The sequence below is a fragment of the Anas acuta genome, chromosome 8, assembly GCF_963932015.1.
Source record: "Anas acuta chromosome 8, bAnaAcu1.1, whole genome shotgun sequence".
NCBI lineage: Eukaryota > Metazoa > Chordata > Aves > Anseriformes > Anatidae > Anas > Anas acuta.
In genome coordinates this window covers 19,948,155-19,966,491 of record NC_088986.1, presented here as the reverse complement: position 1 = coordinate 19,966,491, position 18,337 = coordinate 19,948,155, and the positions used below count along the sequence as shown (strand labels likewise).

The 18,337-nt window shown below is 40.5% G+C and overlaps 1 protein-coding gene and 1 long non-coding RNA gene across 19 annotated transcripts in view; one reads left to right on the top strand and one right to left on the bottom strand.

Annotated features, from left to right (window-relative positions):
- The first annotated feature begins 2 nt into the window (after positions 1-2).
- On the top strand, positions 3-18,298 carry LOC137860310 (uncharacterized). Of its 5 annotated transcripts, none has more exons than XR_011098824.1 (5): positions 3-253; positions 341-420; positions 2,423-2,508; positions 4,548-4,725; positions 13,938-18,298. It is a non-coding gene; the product is annotated as an uncharacterized lncRNA (long non-coding RNA). The 5 variants fall into 5 exon arrangements; XR_011098825.1 differs by lacking the exon at positions 3-253 and having other exon boundaries at positions 287-420; positions 13,938-14,017; positions 14,719-18,298; XR_011098823.1 differs by lacking the exon at positions 3-253 and having other exon boundaries at positions 287-420; positions 13,938-14,017; positions 14,096-18,298.
- RABGAP1L (RAB GTPase activating protein 1 like) overlaps positions 5,799-18,337 on the bottom strand; it is a 255,581-nt gene continuing 243,042 nt past the window's right edge. For all 14 annotated transcript variants that reach the window (XM_068690408.1, XM_068690406.1, XM_068690409.1 and 11 more), the window contains 6 exons: positions 15,769-15,879; positions 13,453-13,557; positions 11,206-11,289; positions 10,626-10,697; positions 7,812-8,009; positions 5,799-7,436 (listed from right to left, as the gene is read on the bottom strand). In XM_068690408.1, the coding sequence (XP_068546509.1) occupies positions 7,281-7,436; positions 7,812-8,009; positions 10,626-10,697; positions 11,206-11,289; positions 13,453-13,557; positions 15,769-15,879 (726 nt within the window). In that variant the 3' untranslated portion in view covers positions 5,799-7,280. The remainder of the gene's footprint in view (positions 7,437-7,811; positions 8,010-10,625; positions 10,698-11,205; positions 11,290-13,452; positions 13,558-15,768; positions 15,880-18,337) is intronic.

Below are 18,337 nucleotides of genomic sequence, written 5' to 3'. Positions count from 1 at the left end.
CGCCGGCCGAGCGGAACGGGAGGGGCACGGCGGCCGTTAGCGACCGTTAGCGGCCGTTAGCTGCGCGCTGAGGCAGCGCCCTGAGGTAGCGGCTTCTGGTCCGCCCCGGCCGTGTCGGAGCGACCCAAACAGGCGTTTTCCGATCGTTGAAATCTTTCTTTGTACTCTGCCGTGGGCAAGGGGAGCTTTGATGACACACGGTGCTCCTGTGGAGAAGGCTTGGAGTGGCTTTCCTCAGTTATTTCTACCGGAGGTGCTCGAAGGAAGAAGTACACCGAAATGTGTTTCACCAGTTACTGAGTCAGTGTACTAAAAAAAGACAAAACGTGTGTATTCACAGGTCTCGTTCGAGCACTGAGATTTCCCAGAGGAGGAAAAATAAAATACATTCGCAATCTTTCAGTGGTGGAAAGATCGTAGGTGAGAGTCAGCGTCTTCCTCCAGGTGTCTTATAAAAGAGGGAGCCCGAGGCAGGATACAGCCATTCTGCGTTTGAAAAGCAACTTTCTTTAAATGAAAGGGTGCCAGATACTAACATCTAATTTATGAAATTGAGGAATGTCCGTTCACTTGTTGATTTATGGTTTTTGTTTGTTTGTTTTTTCCTGTTCTAAAGTGGCCATCCAGGAGTTGGTTAATCTGGAGAGGTTTTTTTTTGTTTTTTTTTTTTTGCAGAGGTATGGAGGAAAGAATAGATCCCAATAAGATAAGAAAATCGTGGAAAACCAGAAGCCAAAGACTGGTTTTCAAGGCTGAATTCCACAAATCAGTTTTAACAGACGTTGTACTGAAGTGTTTGATGGAACCCTCTGGTCCGGGGCTTCAGAAACTGTTAGTAACTAACTGACGAGCTGTAATAACCAACACTGTGGTCATATTTAACGTTCCTAGTACTGAGCTTCAGCTTGCAGATTTTCAACCACAGTATTTGAAGCTGCGCTAGTTGATTTTATCTGGAAATATGTAATATGGTCATGCTTATTTAATGGGTTTCTGTCTCTTAATGGCTCCTCCTGGTCACTGCTTCTCTTCCCTCAGGCATGGTGCCCATTTCTCTTGCACACTGCTAGGGCAGCATGAAGTCCTTAACAGCCACTCCTGCTTCCCCACTGCTGTATACGAACAACTTTTCCTAAAAGTGTGTTTACTACTGTGTTCTCTATGCTGGAAACCCAGAGCAGGGTTTGGAGAGGAGTGCCCAGGTGACCCGTTAGCTTTCTAGCACAGTGCCTGTCCATCGGATTCCTGTGGTATGGGTTACCCCTGCGCACAGGTACGCTATACTGCCAGCTGGAAATTAGCTATGGGACATACACGTTTCAGGGAGCTAGTCTGCAGAGCCAGTGTGCAACAGTGCTGCTTGAAAATAACCAAGTGGAGTGAACTGTACCAGAAAACCCAACTCAGCAATTTGCTATTGCAAACAGATTTAAGCTGTTTAAGTGGCTTATGAAAATAAGCACCTTATTCCCATTTTGTTTGCATTTCCATTTATTTTACAAGGCATCGTTCACACAATGATAACAAGGTACTGATCCAAACAATTCTGTAACAATTAAAAAAGTAAACATTTGTTGTGACCATGTACATTAAATTGCACTTTTAATAACAAGCATTACACTTATATTTCTGTATTATACTTTATATAATACATGGATTTGTTACACAAGAACTGGCAGTACTAAGCTGTTCTCAGTTAAAAGTCTCACAGCACTATAATGTTCTTTTTTCCCCAAGTTTATCTAGTAAAGTATATTTTATATACTAGGGCCATAACCAGATAACGAATGCAACTACAAACCCGGAAAATGTCCTTGTTCATCAGCACAATGAAGCTGCTCTCTATTTTCAGTGTGCTGAAGTGAAGCCACCTTGAATGGCAGACAAGACTGCTCTGGTTCAGAATCATACTTGATTAGACCCTCTTCTGCCTTGCCATCTTTTCCCTGTCTAAATAAGCCAGAGACTCCTCTTACTTGGGAAAACAATAGTTCCCAAAGCTCAAGAGAGCTCCTGGTAGTTTTGAAGATGGTATCAGTACCAGTGTGTCCTTAAGAGTTACTGGAAGGGGGGTATTGGAATCTGGAGAAAAAGCTGAGAACATCTGCTTTTGTTTGCATTGGTAGTAGCATCCATGTATCATATAAAATACAAAAATAAGAGAAACTGAAAGGAAATTAGTACAGCTCAAGATTCTGGTGGTATCGAATCACAAATGAAGTCTGTGATACCAAATCCTTTTGCTGTATTTATCCCTTTGTGATTCAGTTTCCTATATATTATTCTATATATAAGATATAGTTTTCCAAAGATACATATATATTCCTTTACAGTTTAAATAAAAGCAAGTCCCACTGAATAAGAAAATAAGAGGAAGTAATGTTCTAGTTCTCTACCCATATTTTTTATTTTTTTTTCCCAGGTAAAAATAGCATGAAATACATTCAGTCGCAAAGCAGCTGGATTCCAGGAGAAATGGAGAGCCCTGTATTCCTGGAGGATTAACCTGTACGTCTTAAGTTATGATCCTGAAACAAATTGTGTAGACTTCTGAGTTAGAAAAGTTAGGATCTTTATCAATGCTGATAATTAGTCATCCAGTTCCAAATTCTTTGAATTTCCCAAAACCAACTATGGATTAGCCCAGTTTTAATGGCTGCTGTGATGTATAATCTAACTTGAAAGGTCCAAAAATCAGTGCTTTGCTGTATCTCCCCTTAGTACTTGGAAAGAGGTAACGGGACAGCTCCCAGTAGGATACTAGCATAATAGATGAAAATAGAATCTAGTTCAAGCCTTCACGTTTGTGAGAACAATGTGATGCCTGGTGCTGTGTGCACCCACAGCCCTGGGCATGCACAGCATTGTGTGTTTTGTGCACCCAGCTGTTTGCACAACAGCCTTTTCTGCAGGGTTGAGCTGTAAAAGAGGCATGCTGGTCAACCAAAATGACGTAGAGTAGGGTTTTCCCTACAGCAGCTGGGAGAAAACCAGCACTGTAAGACAACGGAGTTTCTGTTTTCAATGCCAAGGGTATTTAGATTTACTAGATTACATAGAAGTATGGCAATTATCCTCGTGTCTAACAGGAAATCAAAATAAGAGGTTCTTCGACACATACCAGCAGTTTCACAGATCTCACTGAAACTACTTCAAGGGAATGGACTTTCTTGTTTCCTGTGGAGAAAGCATAAATTTCTGATGTATTTTTTAAGTTTTTATGTCAATAAAGTTAGATTTGTATTGACTTCTAAGTGCCAAGTTCAGCCAGCGACTGATACCAGACACTGAAGTCAATGGGCTCCTTTGTGCTTTGTCAAGGGCCTGAATTATTTCTGTTAGATGTTGGAGCTCCCTCTCCTGTTGTAAACAGCTGTCTTTATTCCGTGTTGTTTTTCACACAATGGCACAGGTGAAAGCATCTATTTATAAGAAATTTTAAGGGCAAACCAGTTTTAAGAACAAAACAGTTCTTTAAAATGTCTAACAAGGAAAAAAAAAGTTTATCTAACATGTAAATTAGCTGTAGCAAATTAGACAATATATTAATTAACAGGCAATACAAAGAAATGTTTGTCAGCTGGTAGTACTGATTACACAGCTCACTACCTCTCCTGATACAGGTTTTACTAATCATTCACTGGTATGGACCTCAGGGACTTTGCAGTTTCTCGGGCAGTTTCTTGGATTTAAGCCACCCATGATATTTTCTATGTTGCTGTCTTTAATTCTTTCTAGGCATGTTTAGAATTTGTTAAAGTAAGTGAAGTGCTATTACTTTAGTGTAGTAAGTTTGAGTCACAAAGATAATCCAAGACTAGTTCACAGATGTACTGCAGAACTAAATCAGCCTTGCTTCATTTATCCTGTAAAGTGTTGCAGTCAAAGTAAATACTTTTTAAAGCGGAAAAGAGCAGTTGTGTATTCCCCCCCCCCTTTTTTTTTTCATATTGTATTGGGCATCTCAGGAGAAGATTAGAATCTGACAAGATAAAGCAGTTGTACTAAAAATATTCTTTGGAGGTTTGTCCCTAATCAAAGTAAAGGCTTTATTTCAGAACTGTGCATTCTCAATAAAATTTAAAAATAGATTTAGTTCCATAAAGATATATTTATAACATTCAAATTATCTCCAATACAATTTTTATGTTGATACATAGTTCAATACTGACTCAAGAGAAGAAAAAAAAGAATCATTCTAAACTTAAGAAGTGGGTTCCAGTGCCACATGAAAATAAGTTTCAGCAAGACTTTGATGATGTTTCCCTCTGAAAATCTGAATATTGAACCAGCTATCCCTGACAGATCAGTTGGTCTGGGATATGAGTATTTATAGCAAGTACTCCATCAACCACTGCTGAAAGGACTAATTAAAACAGATTTTTTTTTCTTACAAGAAACTGAGTATCTCAACAGCATGTACAGTCAGCAGGCAGCTTTAGCTTGCCCGGTTTAATCCTGCAGCTCTGCTGCTTTCCTTGTTTCTGCATTTAACTATGCTTGTTCATCAAGATAATAACGTAGAGCTATTTTTCTCATTCCTTCAGTAATTTTGAGAAGATAATTTCCACATAAATATTACTCTTCCAAGTGCCACTGCTACGAATGCTACCTGGGATGCACAGATGGAAGGTGAAAGTCGCTTACTGCCTTTACATCATTGCCAAAAGTGGGTAATTCAGCCATTGTCTTCTGAAACTTTTTTGGTGCTGTGAGAGGCACAAGGTAAGCCAGTTCCTATCCTACAGGGTTTTGAAATCATCATGGCTAGCAGGTAGCAAACATGTATTTCTCACAGAAACTCAACTTCCACAGTCAGAGAGATACTACAATGAGAAGGATGATAGCGTGTCAAAGCTAGTTCCGTGAAACACAGAAGCTTATTTAACAATTCCTTTTTGATGAACCGGGGAAGTACTGCTTCACTCATCCACTCACTCTCTCTCATTGGACCCTTTACATGATGTAACACATTGACTTGGCAAAAGACTAAATGGGGAAAAAAAAATCAAGACTTTTAATTTTTAATTTGAATCACCTCTAGTAAGTGCCATAAAAAGGGTAGGGACATGACTGTACATCAGGGAGCTGGAGGGGTAAGGTCTTTGAGCAGCAGGGAGCTGTTACATGAACTCAGCTGCTCAGGGACTCACAGTCTTAACTTTTTTATTATTATTATCATTACTGCATTTTTCCAATCAAGGTTTTAAATCCACCTGTAAGTACGATTTAAGATAAATGACATGAGAAATGTGGACACTTGTCCAACCATTGGTGTCACTCATCAGCACAGTCCTCTCACTGTACCAATCAAGAGTTCTTCAGTGTCACTTCAAATTTATTTCACTGTTTATTTCAAGTGTGCAATGGTACTGATAAGTGAGTTAATAATGCTAGGTTTAGATAGCCTACAGAATGGAAGCATATTTGCAAATATTATTAGAAGTGACCAGGAAAAGGAAGTTTTTGTTTTTTTTTTTTCTCTTTGCAAAAGAGATCCCTTTTTCTTTTTTTTGTTTTTCTTTTTTTTTTTTCACCCCTCATCCTGTTAAGGTTTCCAGATGATCACTTTTCTTGCAGGTACTTTAAAAAAATACCAACATCTTAAACTCCTTATTCTTAGAAGAGAGTTAGAAGTTCATCGCAGGATAGTTGTGTCAGGACAGTGATTATATTTTGATCTCTACTTCAAACAAGTGACTGCCTTTCAGAATTGTTCCTCTGGCACAAGTAAACATTAAACTTGTTCCACCCTGTTTGAAGTAATTCGCAATTATGCTTGACAACAAAGCACAAGATGAGTATCATTAATTTTTATTGTACAAAACGGACAAGATATGGCATTCCTTTGAATTAAAAAAAGATCAAAAGAGAACAAATGTACTTGGGAACAGTTTTGTAAATGGAACAATTAATACACAACCTTTTGTCCAGCAATATTTATCTGCAAGACCACCTTATAGACATGACAAGTATAATTAAAAAAATATTCCATCAGTTCAAGCAATAGTTTAATTTTCCATGAAAGAAGTATTTCTATAAACACTTTATGTTCAGTCAAAACAAACACTTTTGAATTTTCTTACCATAGAGATATAAAACAACCAGAGAGGTTTGGGAATCATCAGAGAAGTCTATCCCATGGGAAAAGTCTAAGCTTTGTATTTGAGTTGAAAATGTTTGTTTTTATAAAAATAAGTAATACCGATATAGCATTTCCTAGCCAAATATTTATAGCAAATTGATCTTGTTTTTGTGGTGATTTCTTCATCAGTGCAGCAAAAGCCTGTTGTTTGTTGTATTTGACACCTCACTTCCGTGTAAAACTCAAAAATCGAATATAGACCCAGGGAAAAGTTTTTGTTAATTTTATTCATAAAAGCTACCCTTTATTGCACAGGACTTACAAAAGGTCAAAACTATGCAAGGTTTTCAGTTGGCTTATCAGAAAAACCATCGAATAAATGTTGAACAGTTTTCCCTTTCTCCCAGTGGAAGGAATTCTTTCTTGGCATTCTTAGTATAAACGTGAAATAAAAAAGGGGAACTAGGTAACTATGTTAAATTCCAGTTCAGTTGTAAATAAACAACAGTGCTACTCAGTGCTACAAAGAACTGCACTATTTGCATTTCTGAAGAAAAAAACGATCAAAATTATGAAATTATCCGGGAAGCTCACAAACAATTGTGCCAAGACAGTGCAAGACTATCTTTGCTTCTTTGCTATGGCCTAAGCTTTACAAAAAAAGTGAAAAAGTGCTTTTCTGCAGGACATAGTCACTGCGATAAACTTCTGAGATGGTCCCAGGGCATAAGTTATCCTAGACACACACACACTAGTACTTGTTACACTGTGCTTTCTGTGAAGAGATTATGCTGTAGTACTTTACATTTTCCATTCTCTCTTACTCCAGAAGAAAAAAAAAACTTCTATGCAAGATAAAAATAATTTTGAATAATTAGTCATGTATTAAAGAACTAGTTTTGAATTATTTATTCATTTTAACATCTAGTCATATAAAATAAAGTGTAAAAGTATGAAGGTATCAGAACGTGGCTTTCAGCAAGGCAGTTTGGGAAGTAGGAATTCAACATAAAACAGAATATTTTTTCCCCTTTGAAAAGGATCACATCAGAATGAATGAAAAACATTGAAGAATTTCACTTCAAGCCTGCACTCCTGCCTTTTGTCCTTTACCCAAGAGGAGAGACCACTGGAAGAATCCTCCAGGGTTTCAGTTGTGTTGTTCTTTGTGCTCTTGTATCAGGTCTGGCTGGAACTATGTACTGCCCTCTTTGGGTGGCAGGGGTTGCTGAGGCTGCTGTGGTGGCTGTGTGCCTGTGGCAGTTTTAATAGAGTTCAGAGTTTTGCTAAACCAAGAGTTCTTGGCAGCTTGGATTTCATTCATAAGGGCTCCTCTCTGATGCTCCAGCTCCTAAGAAAGCAAAATGGTCAGAATTGATCAAAAACAAACAAACAAACAAGAGCATCTTCAGACTCGGTTCCTTGCAACCTCCCAGGCACTGGGGAGAAAAACATTGAAATCACTGAAACAGTATTTAGACATACAAATGGAAATCTCTTTTCTTTTGTTCTTCTCTCTTTTTAAAAGCAAGCAAGCAAACAAAAACAACAACAACAAAAACAGACAATCCTAAAATTCTGGAAGTTCACAGGCATAGAGCAGGTACAGGCATATGCTCCCTTTAGCACCATTTTTAACCCCATGATTCATAACTGGCACGGATCAACTTGGACAGAGTACAACAAGGCTAAGGAGACTGCCCTGCAGTACCCGCATTCCACGTACCTGAATTTTGCACTTGGCTTCCACAAGCTGCAGTTTGGTCTGTGCAAGTTCCAGCTCCATCTCTCTCAGTTGCTTCTTCAGTGCATCCTTCTCGTCATCTGTTTCAATGCCTTTATTCTCCATGCTTAGCGAAGGCAGCTTCAGTGTCCCCTCTTTACTGAAAATCTCACTGCAGTGTTTGCAGGCCATCACTTTACCCTGAAATAGCCAGAAAGCTCGTTTTTAATCCATGTTACAGGAGTCGCTCTGTTTCTTGGAAGAACCATTTTTATGTTAGATTGCCTTTCTGTGCTGAAGTTTTCACACTTGACATTAAGAGAATTTGAGAATTTCTTGAACAACTTCCTGAATGCATGAAACAGTATAAAGAAATCCTAAAGCCTATTTAGCATGCTCTGATAATGCCTTTGCTCCTCTTCATTACTCAAACCTTCTTGCTACCAAAGCTTTTTCAGATTTTGCAGTATTTATGTCAGCACAATTCAGAAGAATAAATTACATGCTGGGAACTGCCGCAAAAACACTTGACCAAATTTTCATACAGATTTTGATATTTCCAAGAAACCCAGGTAACTTTTCCACATTTCCAGAAGCAAGCAGTCAGCCTGTGTTTGCTGCAAGGGACAATGCTACCTTCCTGATGCTTGTTTAGCTTCCTAGGGGACGGTTCTTTTTGCTAACAACATCTGACACACAGTAGTAAAGTTTTCATGCTACCTGGCAAGGTGAGCCAGCTGCTCATGGTATGGTGTAAATGCCTGAAGTAACTAGGAAAATAAAACTAACATTCACACTTTTAAGGAAAAGGTACAGCATTGAAGAGGCTTTCAGGGTAGGGCATAACTGCATTATCTGAGCGTTCCCTAGGCTCCCAACCTTAGATGCTATCGCGCTGGGGAAACTTGGTGTGCTAGCTCTAAGGAACACCACGGAGCGTAGAGTGGAGTGGAGACACCACGGCTAGGCTCTGTAATCAGGTGGGGCCTCGGTTGTTCTTGTGCACAAAGCTGTACTTTTTGCCACCCTAAGCCAAAGACCTGTCATGTTTTGACAAATGCTGTACCCTAGTGTACTTTTTGCTCATTATAATATCATTATAATACCAAAACACACCTCCATCCCAAAAGCTACCCGCCTCCAAGGTGCGACCACCCCTCACTGAGCATGCGCTCTGAATTTCTCGGAGCCTATTACTTTAAACGGAAACGGGAAAACTTTACACCAATCATAACTAAGATATGCTTGACTAGAGCCACTCAAGCTCCACCTAAAAGATAGAAAATAATATAAATTGGCCCAAGAGAGAGGGGATGTTAGGGAAGATACCATCGTCAGGGGAGATACCATCCCGAGGACATACAACATCCTTAGGACCTCCTGACTCCTGGGATCAGTCGACGGGCTGAGCCTCTCTTCCCCCCCCATTGGGACGCCTTTGGGTGAGATCTGAATATTTGCTTATAAATCTCTATAGAGTCTTTGATCCTTTTAACGTGTTTATTTCTAGGCTGCGCACCTAGAACACCTAGAACACCTAGAACACCTAGAACACCTAGAACCCGCACCTAGAACCCGCACCTAGAACCCGCACCTAGAACCCGCACCTAGAACCCGCACCTAGAACACCTAGAACACCTGTGTATTTCATGCATACTAGCTTGCTTTTGCAGATAGTCACTATCACCGGCAATCCAAAAGAACCTGATTATCTGTTGCTGTAATAAACCATACTTGATTGCATTGTGATAGCTCTCATTAATGCAACTAGGGTGAGGGTGGTTATCCGTGATAGTTCAGTGTTCTGAATCTAACCAGACCCCCAGACGGTTAATGCATTGTTGGTGAATGTCTGAACGGACCCCCAGGTGGTTAATACGTTTTTGGTGAATGTCTGAGCGGACCCCCAGGTGGTTATTACGTTTTTGGTGAATGTCCGAACGGACCCCCAGTTTTGGTGAATGTCCGACTGGTTCAGTACTCTGAATCCAACCGGGCCCGTAACGGTTAATCAGCTACACCCCTTTAACGCGACACATGGCTGAAGATACAGCACAGCTGGCCTGGGTCACAAACAAACACAGGATATTGAACTGTTCAGCAAATTATAGGAACATCTAAACTAGTATATTTTTGGATGAATAACAGATAAAAATTACTACAAAGCAACAAATCAGGTTCAGCTTGAGTACTAAGGAAAAAACCAGAAGTTACAGCAGAGAGAAAATGATTCTGCCTACTCAGTAGTGACACAGAAAAGGGATGGAATTATTACCTGATCAGGAAATATTTACCATCAGTGCAGATACTAGAAGGGAGAGGAGGAACTGCTATGGAAATTCTGGGTATGAACCAAGTTGTGCTAATTACTTAAAACTGTTTTGCTTAACTTACACAGTAGGCAAGTGTAGAAAGCCAAAGATAAACAGCGGCCTAATAGCAACGCTGATCCCCTCCAGCATGCATGCTGGAGTAGCAGCACGTTTTCTCCTCTAGAGAGGCATCTTTTGTTTTCATTTAAAGAAAAGATCTAAGCAAATACAGCCTCTGTACATTTTTGCCAAAAGTATACATTTCTACATGAAAATCTATATGCACTTCAGTTTGAGAGTTCCAGCCTGTATGATACACGATAAAGAACACTGGAAGGAGATACACCCTTGAATCATTCACATTGTGTGAAAAATGCACATGGGGCTATCAGTGCAGCTGTTTGGATGTCACAGTTGTTGCAGTAAATTTCACTTCCCCTTTTGTTTTGTGTCACTGACCACACTTGTGTTAGAGCTGTCCTGTATGCAGAGGCATCACTCTCACCTTCACAACTTCCAGTTCATCTTTACTGGCTGCCTGCTGTTTTTCCAGCCTGGTACTCAGCTGGGAACAAATCTGGAACAGAGAAAGCAGTCTCTTAGATAAAGTTTATTTGATTAAAATATTACTTAAGCTTTTTAGCATTTTTTTTTTTTTTTAGAGCTAACATTTCTTAAATTCTGCCTCACTCAGGTAGGTACGTATGTTTCCCCTCAACAAATCCACTGCTGGGGATAATTGAGACCAAAAAAAATGGCAGCATTCAACATAGAACCTGAACATGGACACCAGAACATTTTATTGATTAACTGGTTTATGATGTTTCCACTGCATTATGTCACACAGCAAAGAAACATTCACCCTACAGTACACAAAATAGCTTAAAGAAGGGTTATTCTTCATTCCCCAAATTAGCAGACTATTAGGAAAATCAAAAAGATTTATCACAAATTATAATGCTTTCCGAAAGCCTAAAACATAACGTATCTTATTTAAAGGATGAGATAAGCTACAAGTTCAGCTCTCAGGACATGTTGAAAAGAGTTTACAAATAAATACAAGAGGGTGTCTTTAGAACCATTACCTGTTTATAGTCTGCAATAATGGCTGTGGTTTTCTTAATCTCAGATTCTGCCTTCTCTAGCTGCTTCCTGAAGACTTCCTTCAGCTAGGAGTTGAAGGAGAGAAGTTACACAGTACACTGAAAAAAGGTTTCAAAATGCATCATTTACTGGCTGCTCTTGGCTTGGACTGGCGCACGCTTCGTTGGGTTAGAAACTGGCTGGATAGCCGGGCCCAAAGAGTTGTGGTAAATGGAGCCAAGTCCAGTTGGAGGCCAGTCACTAGTGGCGTCCCCCAGGGTTCGGTGCTGGGGCCGGTCCTCTTTAACATCTTCATCAATGATCTGGATGAGGGCATCGAGTGCACCCTCAGTAAGTTTGCAGATGACACCAAGCTAGGTGCGTGTGTCGATCTGCTCGAGGGTAGGAAGGCTCTGCAGGAGGATCTGGATAGGCTGCACCGATGGGCTGAGGTCAACTGTATGAAGTTCAACAAGGCCAAGTGCCGGGTCCTGCACCTGGGGCGCAATAACCCCAAGCAGAGCTACAGGCTGGGAGAGGAATGGTTGGAGAGCTGCCAGGCAGAGAAGGACCTGGGAGTGATGGTGGACAGTCGGCTGAATATGAGCCAGCAGTGTGCTCAGGTGGCCAAGAAGGCCAACGGCATCCTGGCTTGTATCAGAAACACTGTGACCAGCAGGGCTAGGGAGGTGATCGTCCCCCTGTACTCGGCTCTGGTGAGGCCGCACCTCGAGTACTGTGTTCAGTTTTGGGCCCCTCGCTACAAGAAGGACATCGAGGTGCTTGAGCGGGTCCAAAGAAGGGCGACGAAGCTGATGAGGGGCCTGGAGAGCAAGTCCTATGAGGAGCGGCTGAAGGAGCTGGGCTTGTTGCTCTGTATAAGTACATTAAAGGAGGCTGTAGCGAGGTGGGGGTTGGCCTGTTCTCCCATGTGCCTGGTGACAGGACGAGGGGGAATGGGCTAAAGTTACGCCAGGGGAGTTTTAGGTTAGATGTTAGGAAGAATTTCTTTACTGAAAGGGTTGTTAGGCACTGGAACGGGCTGCCCAGGGAGGTGGTGGAGTCACCATCCCTGGAAGTCTTCAAAAGACGTTTAGATGTAGAGCTTAGGGATATGGTTTAGTGGGGACTGTTAGTGTTAGGTTAGAGGTTGGACTCGATGATCTTAAGGTCTCTTCCAACCTAGAAATTCTGTGATTCTGTGATTCTGTGATCATCAAATTGTTCTCTCAAAGTCTTGCTGTGTTTACAACAATTCTACATCTTTTTCTTACCAATTTCCAGTGCTTCAGAAGTAGAAAGTCTGATTTACTCAATATACAAACATCTACAATAACAAAAAATGTCTATACTGTGATACAGTGTATCATTGTTCAGAGAACTGTCCTATACAGGAATTTTCTTTCAGGGGGTTTGGGCAGACAAATTGTTTGGAGATGGAACAAGGAGAAGAATCTCTCAGCACTATCACGCTCATCCCCAAAACAGAAGGAAAAAAATCTTTTTAGTTGCCGACAAAGAGAAACAGAAGCAAGAATCTGTTTTAGTTGTGCCAGCTAACTCATTCCTCCACTGTTCAGAAGCACTAAACATGGAGAGCCATCTCAGCAGGATTAAGGCCTCCATTGCCTTCTATATACTAACCACAGAACTTGCAGAGAGGAAAAAAAAAAGAAAAAATATCAATTGTTATAGTCAGTGTTGTCAAATGGCAAAAATGAGAGCCCCTGTATCATTCTCAAGGCATGCTTACATGTACATCAGTATTCAGCACATAAGATATGCAGGATCAAAAGACTAAGACTAAACATTTTGCAATTGAGTGAAGCCAGGTCTGGGCAGCAAAATCACTCCAACCCTCAGTTCTGTCCTGTTGATTCTAGCTTCTGAGAGGAATGCCCATAGCTTTGTTTCAGTGAACCAGCAGCCTCCTAGAAGGCAACAATTCCTCCAGTAACCCTCTCTAGGTAATTAAGAGACATCTAATCATGCCTCCTTAGTTGTGACTGCTTACCACCTATGAAAATGATTGTTATAATACTGGGAAGGGAGTAAGATACGGAAAATTGGACATTCAGGAAAACACTGAAACATGTATTTATAAAAAAAATACCCTGGCACTTTGAACTTTTAATCGCCACTGCATTTTGAAGACAAAAATCCCTTCTGTAACTGCAATACATTCATGCTTTTCAGATTATCCTTTTGCTTGCATTCAGCTTAGTGGGAAAGACTGGAGAATGCCTTACCTGAGCGGTTTCCTCTTCCTGCTTCCGTTTCTCTTCCTCTGTCTCCACTAGTTTCTGTTTGGTCAGGAGAAGTTCCTTGTTCAAAACATCAGCTTTGTCTTCAGCCTAGAATTAGAAACACTGGTGTAAATCGCGTTACCTGTGCCAATATAAGTGTATTGGTGTGTATATATCTCACAAATACTGCAGCTTCATGATCTAGAGTTGCCTTTTCCTGCCCTCGATGGCTCACCCAACCTATTTTGTAAATGAAATTCCCTTTTCAAGTAGCTGTTTTCTAAATTATTTCTTTGTGCTTCAACTGTGGAAAAGAACCCTTTTGTCAAGTGTTACCCACACCCAGGTGACAGGTGAGCACAGATCATATGTCGTAATACAAATGATATATAAAATATTTTTGTTGGGAATGATATTAATGTAAGAGAAGGAAGCATGATTCAGCTCCTGTGTAACTTCAGATAACATTTAATTTTTCTATCTTTCAGGCTAGGTGCCTGCAGTGTACCTTACAAAGCATCAGAGCTTAGACAAGTATAAGAGACAAAGAGAACCACCAGAAAAAAAGGTTTGTTAACAATTATTTCCTGGAGATCCTTGATACTGCGTGCGTACTGGAGAATATAAACTTTCTCCTTTCTTTAAGGGGCCAAGCTTATGTAGATATATACTGGGAATTTTTTGGATTCTGAGAGCACTGTCCTCACTGATCACTGGATTGAGCACCAGGAGAGAAATGTATTTTTCAACACCTGGATGTATTCTGTTGACTTCCCCAACTGGGAGATACATACCGCACCACAACACTTCCACCACCCAGTTACTGAGCAGAACAGGCAATGACTGTAGTCAAATATTACTTACTTGCTGGAAATACAAGAGGGAAAATGGTATTACAAACAACAACAGCGCAGATATTATCTCTGACCTGCGCTTTGTTTTTTTCTACTACCAATGGTATTAGCTTATCTACTGCTACAGTGTTAATTATTAATGAGGGTATTAGTGGTGACTGTGAGCAGCTGAAGCAGCTCCACCAAGACTTCGTCTGAAAAGATAGACTGAGGATTCCTGCATTGCTCACTGCATATACAAGGCTGTATGGGAGAAAGGAAAAATGAGAAGCAATAGAACAGACGAGGGATAAGGCTGACATCTCAAAACAAAAGAGCTCAGGGATAACAAGGGTATTTTTGACAAAAGACTTGTTTAGGACATACTTCGGAGAATCAACTAAAAATCTTTCCTCCTTTTATACGGTCATTCCAGGTTTTCCAAGCACCTGCCATGGTGTACGGTATCACCTCTCCTTGCAAGTGAGAAGTGCAGCAGCACAAAGCTTTTCTTTCAGTGCCACTGAACTGAGGTGGGGTGTGGGAACACTTAATGGAGCCACTCATCTACAGAGAAACTGCTAAAATGCAGGAGAGCAAAGGATGGGGCTGGCAAAGGTACGTCTAACAGCTTTGTCATGATACTTCAGAACACAGCAGGGGCAGAAGCAGATATAAAACTGCTTTACATACAGCTATTCCTGGGGAAGACAGAGCACCTCAATGCAGCGTTTTTGTCTTTTACACTGCAATGCCCACTCCAGCAGGCAAAGTGGTTATCTGTGTGTGCTTGCTCACCAAGGTGCCTCAGATTTTTAGAATCACACGAATCCATATCAGAAGTACCTAGCTGCCAAGGGTCTGACTAAATAGAAATACACTACTGTGGCCAATGATGTTTACAACTCTGAGGTTAGATAAAGAAGTCAAATAAATACAGAAAATCAAATTGAGAGACCCCTGCAGGAAAAGATTTTACATTGTAAGAGGCACTACAGCCTTCACTAAGCAAGATGCTAATCATGAGGGGTGGTGGAATATGGCCCTCCTGTATTCCATACCACACCACTTCATTCTCTTTTAATTTAGTTGGCTATACTGAAATTGCTGTGAAAAACATAGATCCACATAAGGTAGCAGACATTCTGCAAAGCAACTTCCCTTAAAATCGCTCTTTTGAGGAATATATGATACCTTTTTCCAGTAAACGTTTGTTCTTTGGTACCTGCCTAAAAGATTATGGCTTACATTTTGTAAAATGAACCGCAACAGAGAAGGTGCGGTCAGTGTTAATAATACACTGCTGTGTATGCCTCTGCCTGCATCCAAGTAGAGACACAGCAACTAGAATTAAGGTTGTCAGGAAAACAAAGGCACAAATACCAATGCTTTAATTTTGTGTAAATGCTTTCACATGAGCAAACAACAGGGCTACTAAAACTAGCATTGCAAAGCTGGAGTTTGGAGCCATCTCCTTCAGCATTACCTGGTCCAGGTCATTCCGTAAGGCAATTTTGCTTGTAACAAGCTCATGGGCAAGGTCATCGTTCTCCTGCTCCAGCCTCATGCTAGCTTCTTGGAGCCTGCGATTTTCCCTCTGCAGAAAGAAAGGAACAACCAAAAGAGGAAGTTAACTCTTACCAATATTAAAGAGCAGTAAGTGAATATGTTGTATGTATAAAACACTGATAAGGCAAGAGTGCACATTAAGACAGGACTGCTGCTCTGGGAAACAACAGTGAATTAAGCCAGCAGTGCAAATGCAGCAATTCCACTTACATCCCAATGGTTATGTTTGAGTCACGTAAGTGACACACTGATTGTAGGGTTTCTCTGTCAAAAGTAAACACAGTCCTCTCAATAAAAACATCTGCTTTCTTATTTCTTTTGATGAGGAGGAATCAGACAGATAAAATCCCACCCAGCAGCAGTGACCAGGGAGATAACTCGAAATAACGTTTCCATGCAGAAAGCTGTCCTCTGCTCCATTTTACAAAACCTCATCTGCAGGCAATCCATAAAAATAGTCCATTCTGGAGATGCTGTGGTACCAACCATTCGTCCTCTGTGGGACCAGTAAAGAACAGCATTTAGAAGGGAACTCCTTACGACTCATATAACGTGTACATCCACCTGTACGCTTTCTCTGTAACTTGCACCAGTGACAACAGGTACGTTTTACAGGACACCTGCTGAGAAAAAGTGCCAGATGGAGAGGGGACATCAGTCCCTGAGCACAGGTCCAGAACCTGTTCTGCCCACGATGCACGACAACACAAAATGTAGACCTTCAAGACTGCAGGCACCTCCTACCCGCTCCACAAAGGCAGAAATGACTACATAGAGCACTAACTGGTGAAGGTAATGCATTGGGAAAAAAAAGAAAACCAGCAATTCATGTTTCTTAAAAATCAATTTATGTGACTGTTATTTAGGGCTGAGAAGCATAATTATATTCAGAAGGTATCTGTAGGTTGGTGGACTTCCAGGAATCCACATCAAATCCCCTGGCTTCAGAAGAAGGTGAGCCTGATACAGGTGCCCTTCTCAAACAGATTTTGAGAGAGCAAAAAAAATTGCTGACTTTCAGTCACATAGTGACTGCAAAAGAGACTGGAAATGGAATCTGTTTGCTATGGAAATTCAAGAAAAATGCAAAGTTCACATGGAAGTTTATAGACGGAGAAACAGTAACCTACATGCTAACATCTCAAAAAGGCCACTTGAAAGGTTATGCTCTCCAAAGAAATACAGTAAAAGGGAAAATATTAACAGCACTTAGAACAGCAAAAATATTTCAAGAGTTGCTCATTGAATGTTTTCCTACAAAATGTGATTTCTTTGCATAAGCATATTATTCACCAGTCTTCACTTCCTCTTGCTTACCAGCTATGCTCAAATAATTCTTTCCAAAGCTCACCACAGTGAAACAACTGTTTTTCATCTGTTTCAAAAAGTTTTTTGCATGCCTGTCTTAAAAAAGGGCAACTACAGCTCTAAGAGGATGCTAAAAAAGGTCTCTTCTTTGTCTTAGCTTCCTCTGTGGCAGGAAGCAGAACCTCTGCAAATACCTTCTTCTTACTGGGACATTATTGTGTAAGTGGATTGTGCACTACCCTTTACAGGAAAGTAAGTTCATTTCCTCCCCAAAAGACTGTACTTCAAATAACTTTGTTTTGTTACAGAAATCCTAAAATACTTGTGATTTCACACAATTAAAATAACCACTGCTAAAAGACACCTAACTATGGGGATTTTTTTTTTAATCGCATCGTATTCTATTTGAAACAAGGAATTTTTAAAGTAAAATTATCCTGTAGGGATGATATATACTTGAAAGCATAACAGCAAATTGCTATCTTCAGTAATAATAATAATAAAAAACTCCAACGAAGCTTTATTTCTGTATTTTGTTCAGACCATCCAAGAAGTGTTGGTTTATATAGACACAGGTCTGTTAGTGAGCAGTTACCAAAAAGTCATAAGTTCACTTAGAAACTGGGACAAAATCAGGACTGTATTACTGTCAAGTGCTACAGCACCAATACCTTTTTGTAGGGATGTTGCTTAGAGCAAGAAATCAGCAAATTCTTAGACTTCCACAAAATAACCCAGAAAGAAGTTTGCTTTAACGTTTTTGCTATGCTTTTGCCAAAAGCTTCTGTGTCCGCAAAGCAAGCTGCACGGTGTGAAGTTCGGAGTTCCTGCTTTGCATTCGCAGACAAGTGGAAAGCAAGCTACGTGGTTGGAAATGCGCTATCCTCCTCTTAAACTGAAATTTACACGGTATGTTTTTAATAAGTTAAATATCTCTTACCTTGGACATCCAGTCAATATCTAAGAGCTGAGTCTCTCATTGGGCCACCTTTACTCTTCCTCCACACAGGGCAGTATGTGCGATTAGATGGTTTGTCCTTTCCAGCTCCTCCCCCCAGATCTAGCAGTGAAAAACTGCCTCCTTCCTCAGGAGGAAACTCTTATCTGCTTACGTCTAAATAAAACCTAACGTTACACAATGAAGACAAAAATATCAAACAGTGCTTTTTGTATCTAGC